The following is a 19,695-nucleotide window of genomic DNA, read 5'->3' on the forward strand; positions in this document are numbered from 1 at the left end:
TTTTCCAAAATTCATACAGGAGTGTTTGTCATAGCAACAGGTCTGGTAGCTTAAAGCTGCTTGGAAAAAGTCTTATATAAACAGGATAAGATTGTGTAATTTCAAGCAAGATGATACTAAAAGTATGTACCAACTGCTGACATATTCTTTCAAAACCGATGGGTTATACACTCACAGGCCACTTTATTAGGTACAGCTTACTAGTGCTGCATTCAGAATTGTATTAATTCTTTGTGGCATAGATCCAACAAGGTACTGGATAAATTCCTCAGAGATTTTAATCCATTTTGACATTATAGCACCATGCAGTTTCTGCAGATTTGTCTGCTGCACATCCATGATGCAAATCTTCCATTCCACCTCATGCTAAAGCAGCTCTTTTGGACTGAGCTCATTGTCATGTTCAAGAAACCAGTCTGAGATGTTTCACACTTTGACATTTATGACACTTATAACGCGTTATCCTGCTGGAAGTAGCCATCAGACAATGGAAACACTGGTATGGTCTTCTGCTGCTGTTGCATATAAGCCTAGAGGTTTGATGTGTTGTGGGTTCAGAGATACTCTTCTTCATACCTCAGTTGTAACGAGTGCTTATTTAAGTTGCTGTTGCCTTTCTATCAGCCTCAACCAGTCTGGTCATTTTCCTCTGACCTCCAGCATCAACAAGACATTTGCGCACACAGAACTGCCGCTCACCGAATATTTTCTCTTTTTCGGACCATTTTCCATAAACCCTAGAGATCATCGTGCATGAAAACTCCAGTAGATCAGCAGTTTCTGAAATACTAACACAAACCTATAGACCAACAACTATGCCACGTTTAAAGTCATTTGAATCACCTTTTTTATCCATTCTGATGATCGGTTTGAATTCCAGCAGTCTTGACCATGTCCACATGCCTAAATGCATTGAGTTACTGACATGTGATTAGAAGTTTGTGTTAATGAGCAGTTGGACAGGTGTACCTAATAAAGTGGCCAGTGACTATATACTGTATTACAAATGGCAATTAATAAAAAAATTAAATAAATAAAATTTAACACAAAAAAAAGATTTGAATTAAAAAAGAAAATAAACTCTAAAAGTTAAACTAAATAAATTGATAAATACTTTTGACACATGAAAAGTGTAAAGCCCAGATCAAGTATGGAAAGTTATTGCGTATCATATTTAAACTACTAATTGCAAATGTTATGTATATTTTGCTCACGTGGACAATTGAACGTTCATGTCATACATTGCTAATCATAATTTCAGGGATCGATAGATCTGTCCTTTACAACAGTTTATCCAGACATTTTAAATAGAGCCTAACCAATATTTAATTTTGCCAATTTTATTGGCCAAAATTTGCCGACGTATCGATATTGGTAAGTTTGCTTTAAATCAGATTGTTTTTTAAAATATAGTTCACAAAACATAAAACAAACAAAAAGATTGAAATAAATACACATGAACAGGCAAGCGTCTTTTTGACTGGTACTGTACAATTATATGCAAATTATCTGCAGATATTTTAATCTCTGTATTTTTTTTCATTGTGATATCGGTACCAAATAAACCTTATCTGTCAGGCTCTAATTTTAATATGATAAAAAAAAATGCCCAGACTTGTTAGCCAACCAAATTAGCCAAAGATCAGTTATGAAGATTAAAAGTTCCAGGATCTGCCAAATCATCTTAGATGGTTTAAGCAAAGTACAAAGATCAGACCCCAGGTCATAAATATTACCTATAGCATTATAAAGTGGTTCTCCTGTTTGTTTGTCCCATACAAGGGTGGTTTCCCTCTGATTGGTTACGCCAACAGCTACAGACAGATTACATTTAGTAATTAAATTAAAACAAATAACTATAGGGTATAAAAACAGGCAGTAAACTAAATAACAGGCCATCTAGGTACCTTTTATATTTGAAACGTCAATGTTAAGCTGGGTCAGTTTCTCACAGGTCCTGTCCATGCACTCATACACAGACTGAAGAATCTCTTTTGGATCTTCCTCCACCCATCTGAGAGCAAATAATGAACCATTATTTGTATTGTATCACTCTAACTAGCCTAATAAATATATAATTGAATATGCCACACATCACATAACTGGGCACAGTTAAAACAGATAGCACTGCTATTAATGTGAATGGAATAAAAGAAGTCATACTCGGTTCATCTATAATAACAGTATAAACTGATAGTAAACTTGTGACTGAAATAAAAAGAAGTACTCTCTTACTATATTGCACAACACATTGTAATCATTTAACAGTATGTGTGAGTCCAAGAAGTGAAAAACACAATACCTACCCTTCTTTAGGGAAGCTCTGTTTAATTTCAACCTGATGGTGGCTGAGAAGCTCTGCCGTTTTTGCATTGAAAACCTATGATTAATGAGAGAAGGGGAGACAGATTTGTGGTTAACAAAAAAGAGAAAGAGAATAAACTAAACTTGCATAAAGACATTTAACTGCTGACATCATCCTTCATTTAAAAATGTCTAAATGGACCAAAACAGTACCCAATCTTAATGCTTAAGTTATGTTCTCTCTAATTTTTATATTGCTTTAAATTTTATATAAATTATTATATTGCCTAAAATTATGACAATCAACCGTGTAAGTTATACATATTTGTTATAAATGATTTGCCGATTATGGGAACCAGAATTAAAAACATGTTGCAAAAGAAAGACATTATAATTTTAATGGCATCTATGATTATGTTTGTCGGTTTCTTTTTTTTCCCCCGAGATCTCCATAATCCTGGACCCAGCATGTATCCTGAGAAGATGCTATGGTGGTCATCGATAAGTTGAGCACGAGACTGATTCTAGCCTCTGTATTTTTTTAATAGTATTTGTTTGACCTAATCTTAGGCTAACTTAAAGCTAAGACTGTGATTATGTTGAACATTTCATGGTGATGTTAAAAGTTTTTTTTTTATTATTTGTAGTAATTCTTACCACAACTGGTTAACACTTATAAGGAATGCTTGTTAAGAATCACACATTTTGTTTGTCTTCATACCCAGCAAACAATGACATGGGGCCTCATGTATCAATGCTGCGTAAAAAACTTTTAATGCTCACGTTTGGATTTACTAACGATGAAATGAACAAGAGAATGTGCGTTGGTCCACGCTAACTTTATGCCTGGTGTACGTGCATTTCGTGTGTGTTTGTTTTATTTCCATTGGTGACTCCTAGAGGCAATTATGTTCAATTGCACACTAGAAAGTATCTTTGAGCCACGCAATGGCAGCTGTATGGGACGGGATAATCAGCATGTCTAGCAGGTATACAAGGTTTCCATAACATGCAGTTGAAAAGCCAAACATTAAAGCGCAATTTGCAGTGATCGCCGGTTCTCCCAATCTAATCAGAGCAATCGACTGCACGCACAATGCTATAAAGACGTCACGTGAAAAAGAATTTGCATAAGTGTATCGGAAACATTTACATTCAATATCTTATCTTATCTGCACTCACTTCTGCAGATCTATGTGCCCTCCAGAAACTTGCGTTCTGTGAATGAACGTCGCCTCGTGGTTCCATCCCAAAGAGGAAAAAAATCACTTTCGCGAACGCTCACGCTCAATCTGCCCAGTTGGTGGAATGAACTCCCTAACTGCATCAGAACAGCAGAGTCACTCGCTATTTTCAAGAAACGACTAAAAACTCAACTATTTAGTCTCCACTTCACTTCCTAATCTGCAATTGCCTATTTGAATATCACACTAACTGTACAAAAAAAAAAAAAAAAAAAAAAAAAAAAAAAAAAAAAAAAAAAATTACTAACACTTCCCTTCTTAGACTTTACAGACCTGAAACTTGCCTTTAGTACTTATTCATTGTTGCTCTTAGTGGTGTAAATTGCTTCCTTGTCCTCATTTGTAAGTCGCTTTGGATAAAAGCGTCTGCTAAATGACTAAATGTAAATGTAAATGCAATAAATGTGCAAATAATAAGTGATGCTCAAATGCGCTTAACCTAATACACTAATAATGATTCTTACTTGTCTTCCTCGCGATGAAGAGTAGCCAAAATCTGATATGTAGTGGGGAAAGAAGAATGAGTTCATCAAATGCTGGATTCGAACATAGTTCATGATCGACCGTGTGAAGACATGCCATGCCATGCTGCTGTGTGCCGCTCTCTTTAGTTACGTTGTCTCTGTTGGAATGAGCTAGTTGAGTGATTCCCACTCATCACCGATTGACAAAGTGTGCTATTTGCACTTAACCTAAATAGACACAACAAAATTTTACACCTTTACATCGGACCATTTCTTTTTTAATTCACTCACGGTGCGATGCTTAGACTAGGGCTGTGCATTTAATCGAAAATCCGATTTCGATTTCGACTTCTAACGATTATGAAAAACCATTAATCGAGATAAACTATTATTGCGTCATATACAAAAAGCGCGAAAGTGCGGCACGCACCGAGTGCTTATGTGTGTGCGGCGCGCACCTGCGGTGGCACATGAGAAGCATGCGGTCAGCATTCGGTCTCATTCGCACACTGAGACGAGCAGAGGAGCGCAGACAAAGTCATCTTAACGGGAGCGCTTTAATGGTCAAATAGGTGTCAAAATGCAGTGTTTAGTGATTAACCATATTAACCCTCATTTATGTAATAAACGAGTTGAGAATCAAAAGACACATGAAACAGAAACCATTAAAGTGACCGCGCAAAATATTTCTGCTGCCGTCTGTTTTTATCATCAATCAAACAACGAAAAAAATCCCTCACTGCTCTTGACTGAAGGATTTTTATAGCTAAAGTATTTTTCTTAGGGTGAAGATGCTTAAAGCAAAGTTTGTTTCATATTTTACTAAATATTTTTCAAAATACAAGCATTCAGATTAAAGTGCAATTCAAAGGCTTAATTAGGGTAATTAGGCAAGTCATTGTATAACAGTAGTTTCTTCTGTAGACAATCAAAAAATATATTGCTGAAGGGGACTAATAATATTGACCTTAAAATGGTTTTCAAAATATTTAAACCTGCTTTTATTCTAGCCAAAATAAAACAAATAAGACTTTCTCCAGAAGAAAAAAAATAGAGGAAATACGGTTAAAATTCCTTGCTCTGTTTAACATAATTTTTTTATTAAAAAAAAAATTCTCAGGAGCGCTAATATTTTTGACTTCAACTAATAATCGTTTTGAATAATCGTGATTACAAAATATGAACAAAATAATCGCGTTTATGATTTTTTTTCCAAAATAGAGCAGCCCTAGCTCAGACCCAACTGCGTCAACCACATCAGCTAAACTCTCCCACAATTTTTTTTCTTTTCTTATTAATTCTAGAGGACAAACTTGCAAATAAGACTTGCAATTTTTATCTCCGGTCTTCCTCCGAAAGGAGCACCTCCAATTCACATTCTGTTCAAAGATTCTCCTTTTGCTTGCTTTTGCCATTGCTTTTTCTTTTAGTTTTGTCAAAGTAGAGTCATTACCATATTTATTTGGAGGAGGAAGCAGGGAGAAGTTTTGCAATCGTGCATGTGCACTCGGTTTCACGTTATGTCAAATTTACAAAAACAATATGCGTAGGATTCAGTGTACACACTACGCAGTGTTTCATACATCTGAATTATTACTCTGTACGCACATGTTTTAGTATAAAAATTAACGCAAGTCTTCATACATGAGGCTCCTTTTAAACCAGAGTCATTTTTTGGGCTGCACAAATTCAGTAATTTTATATGAGATGACCACCGCTGGCAAACCAGCTTGCCGGTGGTGGACCTCCAGCACGACACTAGTGGGAGACTAGCAAGCTTCTGGCTGATCACTAGTAGACACGGCTGATATTCTGATGGTGGACTGCTATTGGTCCGCTGATTTTTAATAAGTAACTGCTAGTGGCCCGCGGTCAGTTCACATGTCATATTGAACTTTTTCTTTTCCTCTCGCACATTATACACATATAAAATTCTAAATAATTGTATCCAATACATTTCAATATTGCATAAAATAATTGAAGTACAACAAAAAACAAAAGCCTAACAATTAAAATTGTAAATGTATTAATAATACTACTCTACAATCATATAAACATCTTGGATTGTTTTTACTGACTATTTTATAAATAACGTCATTTATATTTATTAGTTCATTTATAGTTCAAATGAATCTAAGCCACTGAATAAAATAGTGTGTGACTTTGTTTAATATAATTAGCCTTGTATTAGATACTGATACTGCTATGAATACTGCTAAATGTTTTTAAAATTCAATATAAAATCAATATAAATTTAATGTAAAATGCTATTTAAATAGTTTATGTAATAATAAAAATGTTTATGCAAATGCTACATGACTTTTTAATTCTGGGTTTGAAGCTATTCTGTAGATATAGAACGTGCACAGCTGAAAAAAAATTTAATGAATATGTTTATCCATTTCTCAGTAAGTTTAGATAATATATTTTGGTACAAAATATATTTTAATGAAACCGTTTTATTATATTAACATAAAAATAAGAGTGTGGTCAGTGTCACCTAACATCTTTATTATTAAAAAGATAGTACATTTAAATTCAAACTACATATTGCACACAAAATAAAATTACATTATATATTTGTACAATGAAATTGTAACTAAAATGCATCTTGCTCTTGATTGTCCCTCTATTGTAATTTTATTGAATATTTTCCATTTTACTTTGTCAAATGGTTGGTACAGGTAACCACTACTCTGATACAATGACTTGTACAAAATTAGTTTATACAGTTGGCACTATAGCGCAAAACAACTTTTTTGCTTTTTGACCATACTGTGGTTTCCAAACTGTTGGTCATAGACTCAGACATTTTACATCATTGCGATCCTTTGGTCAGTCTAAACAAATGCTCTGTATAACAGAAAACACTCTCTACAACACACCATTTTTCTGCTAATTTGAGCTGAAACCTACTTTTGTGAGATAGTCCTAGATTTTTTGCCCAATCAGAACCAATACATTGCAGATATATTCTCTGGACAGTAAATCAATAATTATCAATAATAAAAGTTGAGTTTTTGTTTTCTGTGTGAAACAGAACACAAAAATGGTCTATGCTATCTTTAGCCAAAAGATAATTGTAGCTATAACTATTGAACGGAATGAGATATCATCACCAAACTTGGTAAACGTATTGGGCCCTATCATACACCCGGCGCAATAAGGCGCAAGATGTGTTTGCCGCGATGTGTAGCTATTTTCAGACCAGCGCAACACTAATTTTCCTGTTTTGCTCTACAATGTTTAAATAGCAAATCCATTTGCACCACTTTGTGGATTCATGGGTGTGCTGGTTCAAAAAAAGAAGTGTGTTAAGGCGCATTGTTGCCGCATTGCTGTTTTGAGGAACTAAAATAGACTGCACAATAGACCAGCTAAAATCTGGTCTAAAGTCCAGTGCAGAGCGCGTTAGTGGTCTTTAAAATGGAGTCCATATTGTCAATTTGAAGTCACAGTAAAAAAAGAACAAAAAATGCAACCTTTGGCCACAAAGTGGCACTATAAATCAAAACAACCATGAAAATGCATCGATCGGCTTGAAATTTGAAATGCCATGTCCTTGTTTAAGGAGGCACATCATGGCCACTATTTGCCAATTGAAGTTTGAGAACCCATTAAACAAGGTTAATGATGGCGATCAGAAGGAAACTTGGCAGACATGTTTTAGGCATGTGAGCATGCATTGTATGTGTTTTAGTGTTTAATTGGTTGTGTATCACACAATGTTTCCCTGAGGCACACACAATTCACATCAAATGATAGGCCAGCTGAAATGGCGTTAGAAGTGTCACATACTGTATTTATAAGATATTCTTCACCCAGAAGTGTCATTTCTGTCTTCATGTAATGATGTATTTGTGGCCGCGAAATCACACGTGAGCTGACCACGAGCTACTGAGAACGCACACACGTACACGCAGCACGCCAATGATGGCTACTTTAGTGAACAGCATAGGCTGTGAATTACAAGTAATAAAGTTGTAAATACAGTTCAGTTTGTTGCACAGAGCGATTGTTTATGAGCCGTGCTGAAAGAATGATTTGCATGCGTGTGCGTTATCACAGTGACGGCAGCCATGAGCCGCACTCGTACGTGAAAATGAAACACATTTTACGGTTATGATTAAGACAAGCATTTGATTTGTTTTTTCTTTCATAGCTAACAGAGTGTTGTGCATGAAAATAAATGTTTTAAGGTGTCAGTATAGCTACTCTAGCTTACATAATGTTGAATATAATATAAAGAAATAATGACAAATGTCTGATTTTACCAGTGAAAACAAATGGTCTAATAATGCTGTCAATGACAAATGACAAGCACATGTCTCAAACATAATAATTAAATTTTATTACTATGAATATATTCATAATATAAATAAATACAAAATATATGTATTCTGATCCCATCATTTTACTGTAAATTAACAAACAGGATATACTGAAATTCTGTTCAAGTCCACCATAACGACTGTACAAAATTTAGCATTAAGCAACAGTAGACCTACACATAGGCCTAATATTATTATTGTTGTTTTACTATATCGTTACCTTGGAATTTTAAGGTTCTATCTGACATTGTCAAAATTGAGTTATTGATATATTCTTATAAAATGACAACTTATTTACAATATGGGTTGTTTTTTTATAGGCAAGGCAAGGCAAGGCAAGTTTATTTATATAGCACATTTCATACACAATGGCAATTCAAAGTGCTTTACATAAACAAGAATAAAAGAAACAAGTAAAATAAAAATAAAAACAAATAATAAAAATGCGTAAAAACAAAACAAAACATAAAAACAGGTAAAATGTGATATAAAAGAATGAAGAAGAAGAGAAAAACATGATAGTGCAATCTGTCGGACGCAGCACAGTGCTCATTCAGTAAAGGCACAGCTAAACAGATGTGTTTTCAGTCTTGATTTGAATGAGCCTAATGTTGGAGCACATCTGATCATTTCTGGAAGCTGATTCCAGCAGCGAGGGGCATAGTGGCTAAAAGCCGATTCACCCTGCTTTGACTGAACTCTTGGAACTTCTAGTTTATATGATCCTAATGATCTGAGTGATCTGTTAGGTTTGTATTCAATGAGCATATCTGTGATGTATTTAGGTCCTAGGCCATTTAGTGATTTATAGACCAGTAATAATACTTTAAAATCTATTCTGAATGTAACTGGCAGCCAGTGTAAAGACCTGAGGACAGGTGTGATGTGCTCTGATTTTCTGGTTCTGGTTAGAATTCTGGCTGCAGCGTTCTGGATGAGCTGCAACTGTCTGACTGTCTTTTTAGGAAGACCAGTGAGGAGTCCATTACAGTAATCCACCCTGCTGCTGATAAAAGCATGAACAAGTTTCTCTAAGTCTTCACTGGAAACAAAGCATCTGATTCTTGCTATGTTTTTGAGATGATAGTATGCTGATTTACTGACTGCTTTGACATGACTGTTAAAACTCAGATCTGACTCCAGAGTCACACCCAGATTCTTGACCTTATTTTTTGTCGTTTGACCATTAGTGCCAAGGTACGCATTTACCTTGAGAACCTCATCTCTGTTCCCAAACGCAATGACTTCAGTTTTCTCTTTGTTTAACTGCAGAAAGTTTTGGCACATCCAATTGCTCATTTCATCAATGCATTGGCAGAGGGTGTCAATGGGGCTGTAGTCATTAGGCACTAAGGCTAGGTAGATCTGAGTGTCATCAGCATAGCTGTGGTAGGAGATTTGGTTCTTTCTCATTATTTGGCTTAGAGGGAGCATGTAAAGGTTGAACAGGAGAGGTGCCAGAATCGAGCCTTGTGGGACTCCACACGTCATGGGTTTATAAGTTGTTTACATTAAAACTTTTTAAAAATATTACACACATACTGTTTGCTATATGGAATGCAAAAATTGCTGGATTGCAGCACAAGACCACTTAATTTTGCTGTCTGTTTTCCAATGCAAAATGAAATGAAACTGCTGAAAAAAAAAAAAAACTTTACAAATACACTTGATTCCATATTATATACTAGATCTGCTCTTTCTGGACAGCTTTTCTCAAAAGACATCTGCTGTCAACTAAACCGTTTATATAAATGATTTATATTATATAACTAATACAGGGTATCTGCACATTTTTTAACAAGAAATTTAAGACCTTTTAAGACCTTTTTAAGTCCTCTAAAATGAAAATTTAAGACTTTACCTAAACAAAAAAAAAAAAACAGGAAAATGTTCAGTGTGTCAACACAGAATGATGTGGTGAAGCATTAGCGTGGCACAACTCACTAGAGCCACGCTCACAGGGGCGGACTGGCCATCTGGCAATTCTGGCAAATGCCAGAAGGGCTGGACCATTTTTTAAATGTGGGCACCTATTTTATTTATTTATTTTTTCATATGTATTGTTTTTTAAATGTAGGCATCTTTTATTTTGTTTGAGATGTGAATATTATGATGATGATGATGGTGGTAATAGTAAGAATAATAGTAAACAACCGGCTGGTTTTGAGATGGGCCGACCCAATCTGAGGCTACTCAGATGTAATCAAAATCTGGCAAGAATGTTAAACAAACAGTAAGTGCAAAAAAAAAAAGGGAAAGGAAGTCAAGTCAGACATTGCCAAATACATAAAATTTACTGAACTAGTCTCGAAAGGGGTCAGTGTGATGGCGCAGTAGGTAGTGCTGTCGCCTCAGAGCAAGAAAGTCGCTGGTTTGAGCCTCATCTGGGTCAGTTGGTGTTTCTGTGTGGAGTTTGCATTTTCGCGTGGATTTCCAAACACCAAACACATGCTATAGGTGAATTGGGTAGGCAAATTGTGAATTGGGTAAGCCAGTACATTGGGTTGCAGCTTTAAGGGCATCCGCTGTGTAAAACATATGCTGGATAAGCTGACGGTTCCCAGATTAATAAAGGCACTAAGCCGAAAAGAAAATGAATGACATGATTGCATATATAAATGGGTTGCTTTTGTTCCAGTCACATACATTAAATGTTTAAATATCTCTTAAATATGGTACTGCTTATATCATTTTACCATCTGTACACCAATATAAGTAGTGAATGTGCGTGTCCTTGGGTGGGGCTGTGTCGGTGTGGTAATGTGGGCTGGTGTGGCTACAGTGCCAGGGCTGACTTTTAGTCCCAGTCCGCCCCTGCACGTTCAAGACAGGTCAAAGGGACGCAAAAACTTTTATGCCGAGTGCTGATTGACCTTACAACCCTGACAACAGGGTACCGGTCTCGTCAGTTGCTCAACGTCTAAAGTGCAAGTATAAGTCTTCGTTGCTGCGTTCATGGATTCATCGAACATTATGATGAAAGCATCCTTGTTTGCTTGTGAAATTAGTTTCTTCTTTAGGTATGGGGCAACACCAAATCGTGCTAAATATACAGTTTTGTCTCTTCCACATGTGAACGTACTCGCACACTCTGAGTCAGGGAACATTGCTTGAAAAACTAGGTGGACGTCCTCATTTGAGGTGTACGAGTGGTGGCGGCTTACGGTTTGAAATACCCACAGTATTTCGGCCTTAAATGTAACTATATTCGCAAAGCTGCTGAAGGCATTGCTAGAAGTGGACGGCCTTGTGGAAGGCTGAGGTCGAAGTGCTCGATGAGAACACACTTATGGGCAAACTACTTGCCTGTGACTACACATACTTTTTGTGCTTCTCTGCTTTCATGTGTGAATCGAGCGATTTGCGGCCCATTGTCCCCAGTTTTATCGTCTTTTTACATAAAGCACACCTCCCTTCATGATTACTGGCTGTTTTCTTTAGCCACCCCCGATACTTTTCGTCCTCCAACCAATTGTCATCAAACAAACATTTGCCCATGCTTGCGATTCGCAAAATGCTGTGGTGGCGAAGTATCAACGCAACGCATTCATCAATCACTTGTATGTCACCTATGGAATGATGCAGGTTGCACCCACGAAGTGCTGCCCCCAAATGTTGCGCTGGTCAAATAGCGGTTGAAAAAAACGAATAAAAAAGACGAGTTGGACATGAAATTTAAGATCCCACATGAAATTTAAGACCTCCTTATGGAAAATTACAGAATTCAAGACATTTTCAGACCTTAAAAATCGAAAATTTTATTTAAGACATTTCAAGACTTTTTAAGGACTCGCGGGGACCCTGTAATATACATTCTTGCAAACTAGTCAGTGTTTTTTTTGTTTGGTTGTTTGTTTTTGGGGGGTTTTGCCCTACATCAGCATAAAGGCTGATTTATACTTCCGAGAAACCAGGGGAGTGCAAGCACAAAATCACATTAACAATGGTAAAGGAATCTACGTGCTCGCGACTGTCACTTTAGGTCAGAATAACACAGATGAAAATTCTGTGGACAGCAGCAATGAAGAAATTGTAAATATAAAAATGATGCAAGGATGTCACCACTTTTCCACTGCACACACGTTGTAACATCTTATTTATCAATGTATACACAATTGGTTTATAAAATACATTATTAGTGAATCTATAGGCTACTGAAGAATAAACTGAATACGCAACATAAACCTTGCATATTAAATCACAGCAAAACAAGTTGTCACTCATTTTATATTTAAAATTTCTTAAAAAAATTTATAGATAGTTAGAATGTTTTTATCGATATGATCTTGCTTTTGGTTATATCGATACTGGCTTTGAGCTCTCACTTGCGCTCTGTCACCAGCAGCAGTTCACACGCGCTGCAAAAGGGCACTAGACATTACACAGCACCATCTCTTTGGTATCAGTGGCAAGATGAAAAGTGCTGAACCCTATGTGACCAGTTTTATTTGTTGCGGATTTGAGTGTTGTTCCTTTTTAAAAATGTATTTTTTTTATCTCTCAAGTTAATATAGGCTATCGGGTAACAATCTCCCTCAGAGATATTGGAGTTCAATAGCGTGATGTCCAGTAGGTTATTGACCAACATCTCCCTTTAAACTTTACACACTGCATAGGCTTTAGGTCTACAGCTCTGGTGTGTTATGAAATTCATGTTTTAAATGACAGCGAGACATGCTACATTTAGTTTTTATTTTAAATATACATTTTAACCCAGTATAAGGCAGTACACAGGTGGATGGCCACGGGAGGCTAAGGCCACTGCCCCTCTGCCCTCATTGGCTCAGGTGCCCCTCTCAGCCTATACCCTCTCCCCCACCATTACGTACATTTTATAAAAACCATGTCATTAGTAGGCCTGTTAATAGGTAAAAATAAATTGTAATAGTAATACTCTAAAAGTTAATATAAACTTATTGTGTATAATATTAAATTAAATGTGTAATACAAGTTTTCCATTGAAGATTAAGCAGAAGCAGGCTCAGAGAGTGAGGGAGAGACCATTGAGCTTGAGCTAAATCAGACAGGTATACAGGTAATCTGGAAGGCATATGCTAAAGTGTAATATAAATGTAAATAGAGATTTAAAAAATAATTTAAATATTTTAAATGGTTTGTTATTTATTCTAAGATGAAACTGCCTCAGAGTCAACTCCGCAAAGTAAAGGCAATGATTTTCGAACTGGGCCAGAGACAGAAAATGTTTAGATTGGGAAAGAAAGGCAATACAATGGAGACAGAGATGGAAGAGACAGAGACAGCTCAGGAAGATATGGAGAGTGAGACAGCCACAGACATAAGGGAGAAAGAGACAGAAAACTTAGTTTTTGCTTCAGTTACAAAATCCATCTGATCCTGCCCATGTAAAAAACACAATATAGCATACAATGTGGCCTTATTGAATTTACAAATTCAATACGACCCTGTCATCCAATTCTCAATCATAAAATATGAGGTTATCAAAATCTTTCAGGACATGGTACCAAAAAGAAAGGTTTTGCTGTAAAAAAGGAACAGGCACATTTCAAAATGTAAAACAGTATATAGTTTCTGTTATCATCAGCAATGTGTAATTGTGAATCACAAAAAAATGAGCTTATCAAGATCTTTCAGGACAAAAAAAGGTTGTTGTCAAAGGTACAGATAAAAGTGTCTGCTAAATGACTAAATGTAAATGTAAATTAACGTACCCTGCTGCCACGTAATCGCTGCAATGAAATCTCTATCTTGTTTTGCAATAATCTATGTCTTTACTGGCATTTGAGTTGAATAAACAGCCGCAACATGAACATTGAGATGTGCATCAACAACGGTAAATGCTTGTTGATGGTAGGGATGCAACCATTAACCGATTTCACTATTAACACTAAGCGATTTAATTTGTAATTTGAAGGCTTCTCAACACCGTGTTTCTGCATGGAACAAAACTGCTGCAAAACGTGGCTTGCATATATGGAGCGACAGACTCGTGCTTTCCAGACGCACCTACTAGTCAAAAAAAATGCCGCAGGCGCCCTACACTGAGAAACAAGATGCAAAATGAAAAATACCAAACAATTTTATTATATAGTTGATCAAAAGGTTCAGCAGCCTTTGAATACATTTCTTTACTGTAAAAGGGAAATACTTAGCTATTATTTACTACTTATTTATTCATTATACATTATACATTTATTTAATAATTTATTTTATTTGTTTAAAATTTTTATGTACATATTTTCATTTTTTTTATTTACATTTAATTATTTTATTTTAATTTTTTAGATTTATATTAATTTATTTCAATTTTATTTTTATTGTAATTATTTTTATTTATTTAAACTTAATAAATTATTTATTTTTAATTTACTTATTTAAAATTTTATTTATTGACATTTACTTTTAGTGTAAAATTATTACTTCTGTTTAAATGCCACTTTTTTTCTTTATGCCACTTAACTTTTTCCACTTATTTTTAAGTCAAAAGAGAAATGGACTATTGTTTGTTTTTATTATTATTTTGTGTCATATTATTTAGTTGCTGAGCAGCAATAAACAACACTTATGTGATTTTATGTTTTTATGTGATTTTTCTAAACTAGCAGTGTTTTGAAATTAATGAATGCATACTAATCGTGATAACGTGATTATTCCTCAGACTATAATCGCACAACCAAAATCTATAATCCTTGCATACCCAGTTGAAGGCAAGTTCATTCCCCCTTACAAAAATAAATAAATAATATAATGTAGACTGTCCACGCTTTTGTATATGCCTTCTTGTATGATGTCTGGAAGATAACTAGTAATAATAGTAATTTATAATAACATGTTTTTGAACCACCTAGTAAAGTGTATACGGTGTACAACTCTTTGTTAAAAAATGCTACAGAATACTGTAGTATAGTAAACTGATAAACTGTAATAAATAACAGAGTTAACTGTGGTTCATTGTGATGGTGTATAATTATAGCATAGAAAACTGAAGCCTATTGAATAATTTGTCTATTAGTACAGTTGTGTTGTACCACAGCAACAATATGACAAATACAACTGTTTAATTCAATTGATTATCTACAGTATGATTCTAAACAAAGTATTTACTATAGTACTTTTTTCATGTAACATATTAGGCCATACTAACACTAGGTACAGTTGCCTCGAACCGGGCCAAAGCACGCTTGTCCCCCCTCCCGTCTCCCCCGACGGCCCGCGCTCACACCATATCGGGCCTCGGCACGCTTACGTCATCGATGCTGCTCTGTTCAGTGAGAAGCGCTCTCTATGGCAAGCCTTTTTAGCATTTAAATCTTTGTTCTGACTCCATAAATATATTTAGAGATATCTCTAATTATATTTTGACTAGTCATAATTATAATTCCACTACTCAGAATGACAATTAGAGATATCTGCAATTACAATTGTACTAGTACGAAATCAGATTGGAGATATCTGCAAATATATTGTGACTAGTCATATTCCTCCATTGACTTTCATTGAAAAATATTTGCAGATATCCAAATGAATTTTGACTAGTAACAATTGTAATTAGAGATATCTCTAAATGAGTTTTTACTAGTCATAATACATTTAGAGATATCTTTAATTCATCATATTTAGAGATATTTACAAATATATTTGAAGATATCTCTAATTAATTTACTAATAGTCGAATTACAGTTGTAGACATCTTGAATTTGATTTTTTTACTAGTCAAAATTCATTTGGAGATATCTCTAATTACAATTGTGACTAGTCAAAACTTATTTAGATATCTGCAAATATTTTTCAATGGAAGTAAATGGAGGAATATGACTAGTCAGTCATGATATATTTGCAGATATCTCCAATCTGACTAGTCGAATTATAATTATGACTAGTCAAAATATGATTAGAGAAATCTCTAAATATATTTATGGATAGTCAGAACAAGGTTTAAATGCTAAAACGGCTTGCCATACGCTCTCACCCAGTAGCACAGAGGAGATTTCTCGAGTTATATCCTTTCAGTCGTTTGTTATGCAGTGACATGCAGTCAAATATTTCGCCAAACAGTCCTTAGGGATGCGGTGACACGCAGTCAGATATTTTACCGGACAGATCCGCCACTTTTGGCGCTCATAAAGCCATATCTTGCTGCAGGAATGAGGAGGTCTGCTGAAGGCGCGCAGCTGACGTGCAGTGTGGGGTTTGCGTCTTTAATAAACTACGGCAGTTTGTGATCACTGAACAGTAAGAATGATTAATAAATCCATATGAAACAACCCCTTAAAAGTCACGTATTGCTTTCAGTTTCGGGCTTTGGCGCGTTTTGCACTCACACACAAGCGTACCGCGCCAAAGCCCAAGTGATCCGCGCTCAGGCACACCTCTTCCAACCAGGCCAGTGCCGGCCAAGTGAACCGTGCTTGAGCCCGATTCAGCGCACTCACACTTCTCAAACGATCCGGGAAACGGGCCTGGGCACGGTACGGATGGCATAGTGTGAGTAAGCCCTTAGAGCAGGGGTCTCAAACTCAATTTACCTGGGGGCCGCAGGAGGCAAAGTCTGGGTGAGGCTGGGCCGCATAAGGGATTTCACAAAAAAAAAGTCCTCAAATGTCATTATTAACAGTTTTAATTATTTCTTCTGAACATGAAGTGTCCTGAACATTAATAGAACATTGAGTGAAGATTATGAACAGTTCTTCTGAACATGGCATCTTTTGCCTACTTCTTGCTGCCAGAGACTTGACAGCGCTTCTTCTCACAAATCTGAACCGCATTTGGCTTTAGAGCAGTTGAGACCCTCAGTATGGCTTGAGGATGATCATCAAGTCTAGACCTGTACTTTGACTTATTGAAGTCCTAGGGAAAAAAGTGGGGGAACTCACTCAAAACTTCCATTCCCTCACCTAAAAAAAAGGCGTAAATATGTATAAATAAAACACCCCCACCCCACTCCAGTCACATCAGTCTGTACCAGTCTGTATCTACCTATAATATATATAAGATGCAGGGCAGGCACGTGCACACATAGGGCTCAACCTGTGCAGAGCACATGCCCTTTTTAGTCTTGCATAGAAAGTGCCCTTCCAAAATGATCAAAAGTGCCCCCGCGACGTGACACACCCTCGGTCCCGCCCTTCAGTAGGCACGCGATAACACCGCTCTTGAGTACGCGCGCGACAACACAGCTGATCAGAACGCGCGCGACAACGCGCATTGAGTGACAAGTACGCTGTGTACGGATAGAATCAGCGGAGCGGGGAGCGCTCTCTCTCCCCGCTACGCTGATTCTGTCAGTTTACAGCGGTCGGCGCGGGCCACAAAATATTGCACTGAGGGCCGCAAATGGCCCGCGGGCCGCGAGTTTGAGACCCCTGCCTTAGAGCAGGGGTTCCCAAACTTTTCAGCCCGCGACCCCCAAAATAACAATGCCAGTGACTCGCGACCCCCAATATTCTCTGAGGTGGTTATAAATACAGAAACCTTGCATGCAATGACGCAGACACACAAATTAAATTTGTGTCAGTGCTTTAAATGTGCCAGAAAGTATAACCTGATGTTATAAAATCAAAATGCATCTAACGCTATTGCTGCCTTTAATATAATGTAATTACCCCAGGGGTCGCAATCCAATAGAACTAGTAACTATAAGCTACTATAGTAACTATATAGTATAAAGTAACTATAAACGACTATTTTTATTTTCAGTATAGTTATGGATAAAATATGTTAATTCTTATGGTTTAATAAAAATAAATAGATTTTTGGAAATTACCAGGCGACCCCCCTTCATTGCCCCGCGACCCCTCGGGGGGTCCCGACCCCCACTTTGAGAACCACTGCCTTAGAGTATACAGTATCTACCGCCTCAATGACAGGCAAATATTTTACTTCAGTAGAAAACTTGGTCCTCTTCATGCCCAATCATGCCCAACATAAATGATTATTTTCCATTTATATCTTCTGTGCAATATTTTAGAAAAAAAAAATTAATTAATTAATTTAAAAAAAATAAAAAATAAAAAAAATAAGTAAAAAAATTGCAATAATATGGACTTTCCTCTATGTTGGTAAAGTCTAGATAGAATACAGCCGCGGATAAGCACATCAGTATAACACTGTATAACAAAAATGTATATTTTACAGTACTGTGATGGTTGAGGTAGGCATTAATAAAATATGATTTATAGGGTAATTTAATAAATAGCAAATAATAATCGGTACAACTAATAGGTTTTTACATTACTGTGACGGTTGGGTTTAGGGTTGGGGTAGATGCTAATAAATTACAATAAATGGGAAAAGCTCTCGTTAACTTCCGGCTATCTGATCTAGCAACAGCCCTCTATTGCCGTGTCCCACTCCCAATTCACATAGTATCCGTCCTAAATAATATTTGAAAATAGAACTAGTATGTTACAAATCATAGTATGTTGAAAAGAGTATAAAAAAGGTTCCTGGATGGTTTAGCATTTCTAGTAAAATTTAAGTGTAAAAGGGGTAATACTTCCAAACTCGAAACGCTGACATTTCCCACAGTACATTGCGTGTTGGAAATTAACACGACTAGAACTACAAACGCAGTTAAAAAGTGTAAATAAACTACAAACATGGTGGACGCATGAGACCAACCATCAAGAAGAGAGGCTTCGGTAAAGATGTTTGTATGTAGGGATGCAGTGATTAACCAGTTTCACTACTAACCGCTAGGGGTGTAACGATACACTCAGCTCACGATACGATGTGTATCACGATATAATGTTCACGATTCGATATGTATCACGATATTTGGAATAAAAATTGAAAATTTAACTGAAATGCAAATTTTACCAAGTAAACTATTTTTTATGTATTTCTTTTGTTTAACTTGTTAAACTGAACCTTCTTTAAGAAAATAAATTAAACAGGCCTGTCTCTGGAAAATAAAACAATTTAAAAACTTCTTTAAAAATATTATTGAAATGACAAAATTAAGGAACAATTTAAGTAAATGTGCAAAAACAAGCTTTCTATTCAATTGAATTTAACAGTAAGAGCTTAAGGCTTTGCTTGGTCACTTGCGTTTTTTGTGTGTGCAAAAAAAATCCACATTTCCAGGTAGTCAACAGTTCTATAAGATAATCCTGAACTTATGTGTATATGTCTGAGAGGTTTTTATGGATGGCTGTCTTCATGTTGGGCATGATGAGTGACAGGGTGGCCGTCTTTTCATTACACAGGACAGTTGTGGCTCTTTTCAGCAGTTTAGGCAGGTTTACTATTTCCTCGGCGTCGCTAATGTCGGCGCTATCAAGTGTATCATGTTGACGTGCATTTTTGTGTACCTCTGTACTTAAAAGGGTTAATGCTCGTCGTAATCATAACTCTAAAATGCGATATGATTGT

At 36.2% G+C, this 19,695-nt stretch overlaps 1 protein-coding gene across 42 annotated transcripts in view; it reads right to left on the minus strand.

The window, feature by feature from the left end:
- Positions 1-19,695, minus strand: part of zgc:172295 — a 122,202-nt gene that overhangs the window by 96,572 nt on the left and 5,935 nt on the right. For 18 of the 42 annotated variants that reach the window (NM_001431101.3, NM_001114584.3, NM_001431102.2 and 15 more), the window contains 3 exon segments: positions 1,737-1,814; positions 1,908-2,014; positions 2,307-2,380. The exons of the other annotated variants lie outside the window; for them this stretch is intronic. In NM_001431101.3, coding sequence (NP_001418030.2) covers positions 1,737-1,814; positions 1,908-2,014; positions 2,307-2,380 — 259 coding nt within the window. 42 annotated transcript variants of the gene reach the window in all.

Source organism: Danio rerio, chromosome 1 (assembly GCF_052040795.2).
Source record: "Danio rerio strain M-AB ecotype USA chromosome 1, GRCz13ab, whole genome shotgun sequence".
Taxonomy (NCBI): domain Eukaryota; kingdom Metazoa; phylum Chordata; class Actinopteri; order Cypriniformes; family Danionidae; genus Danio; species Danio rerio.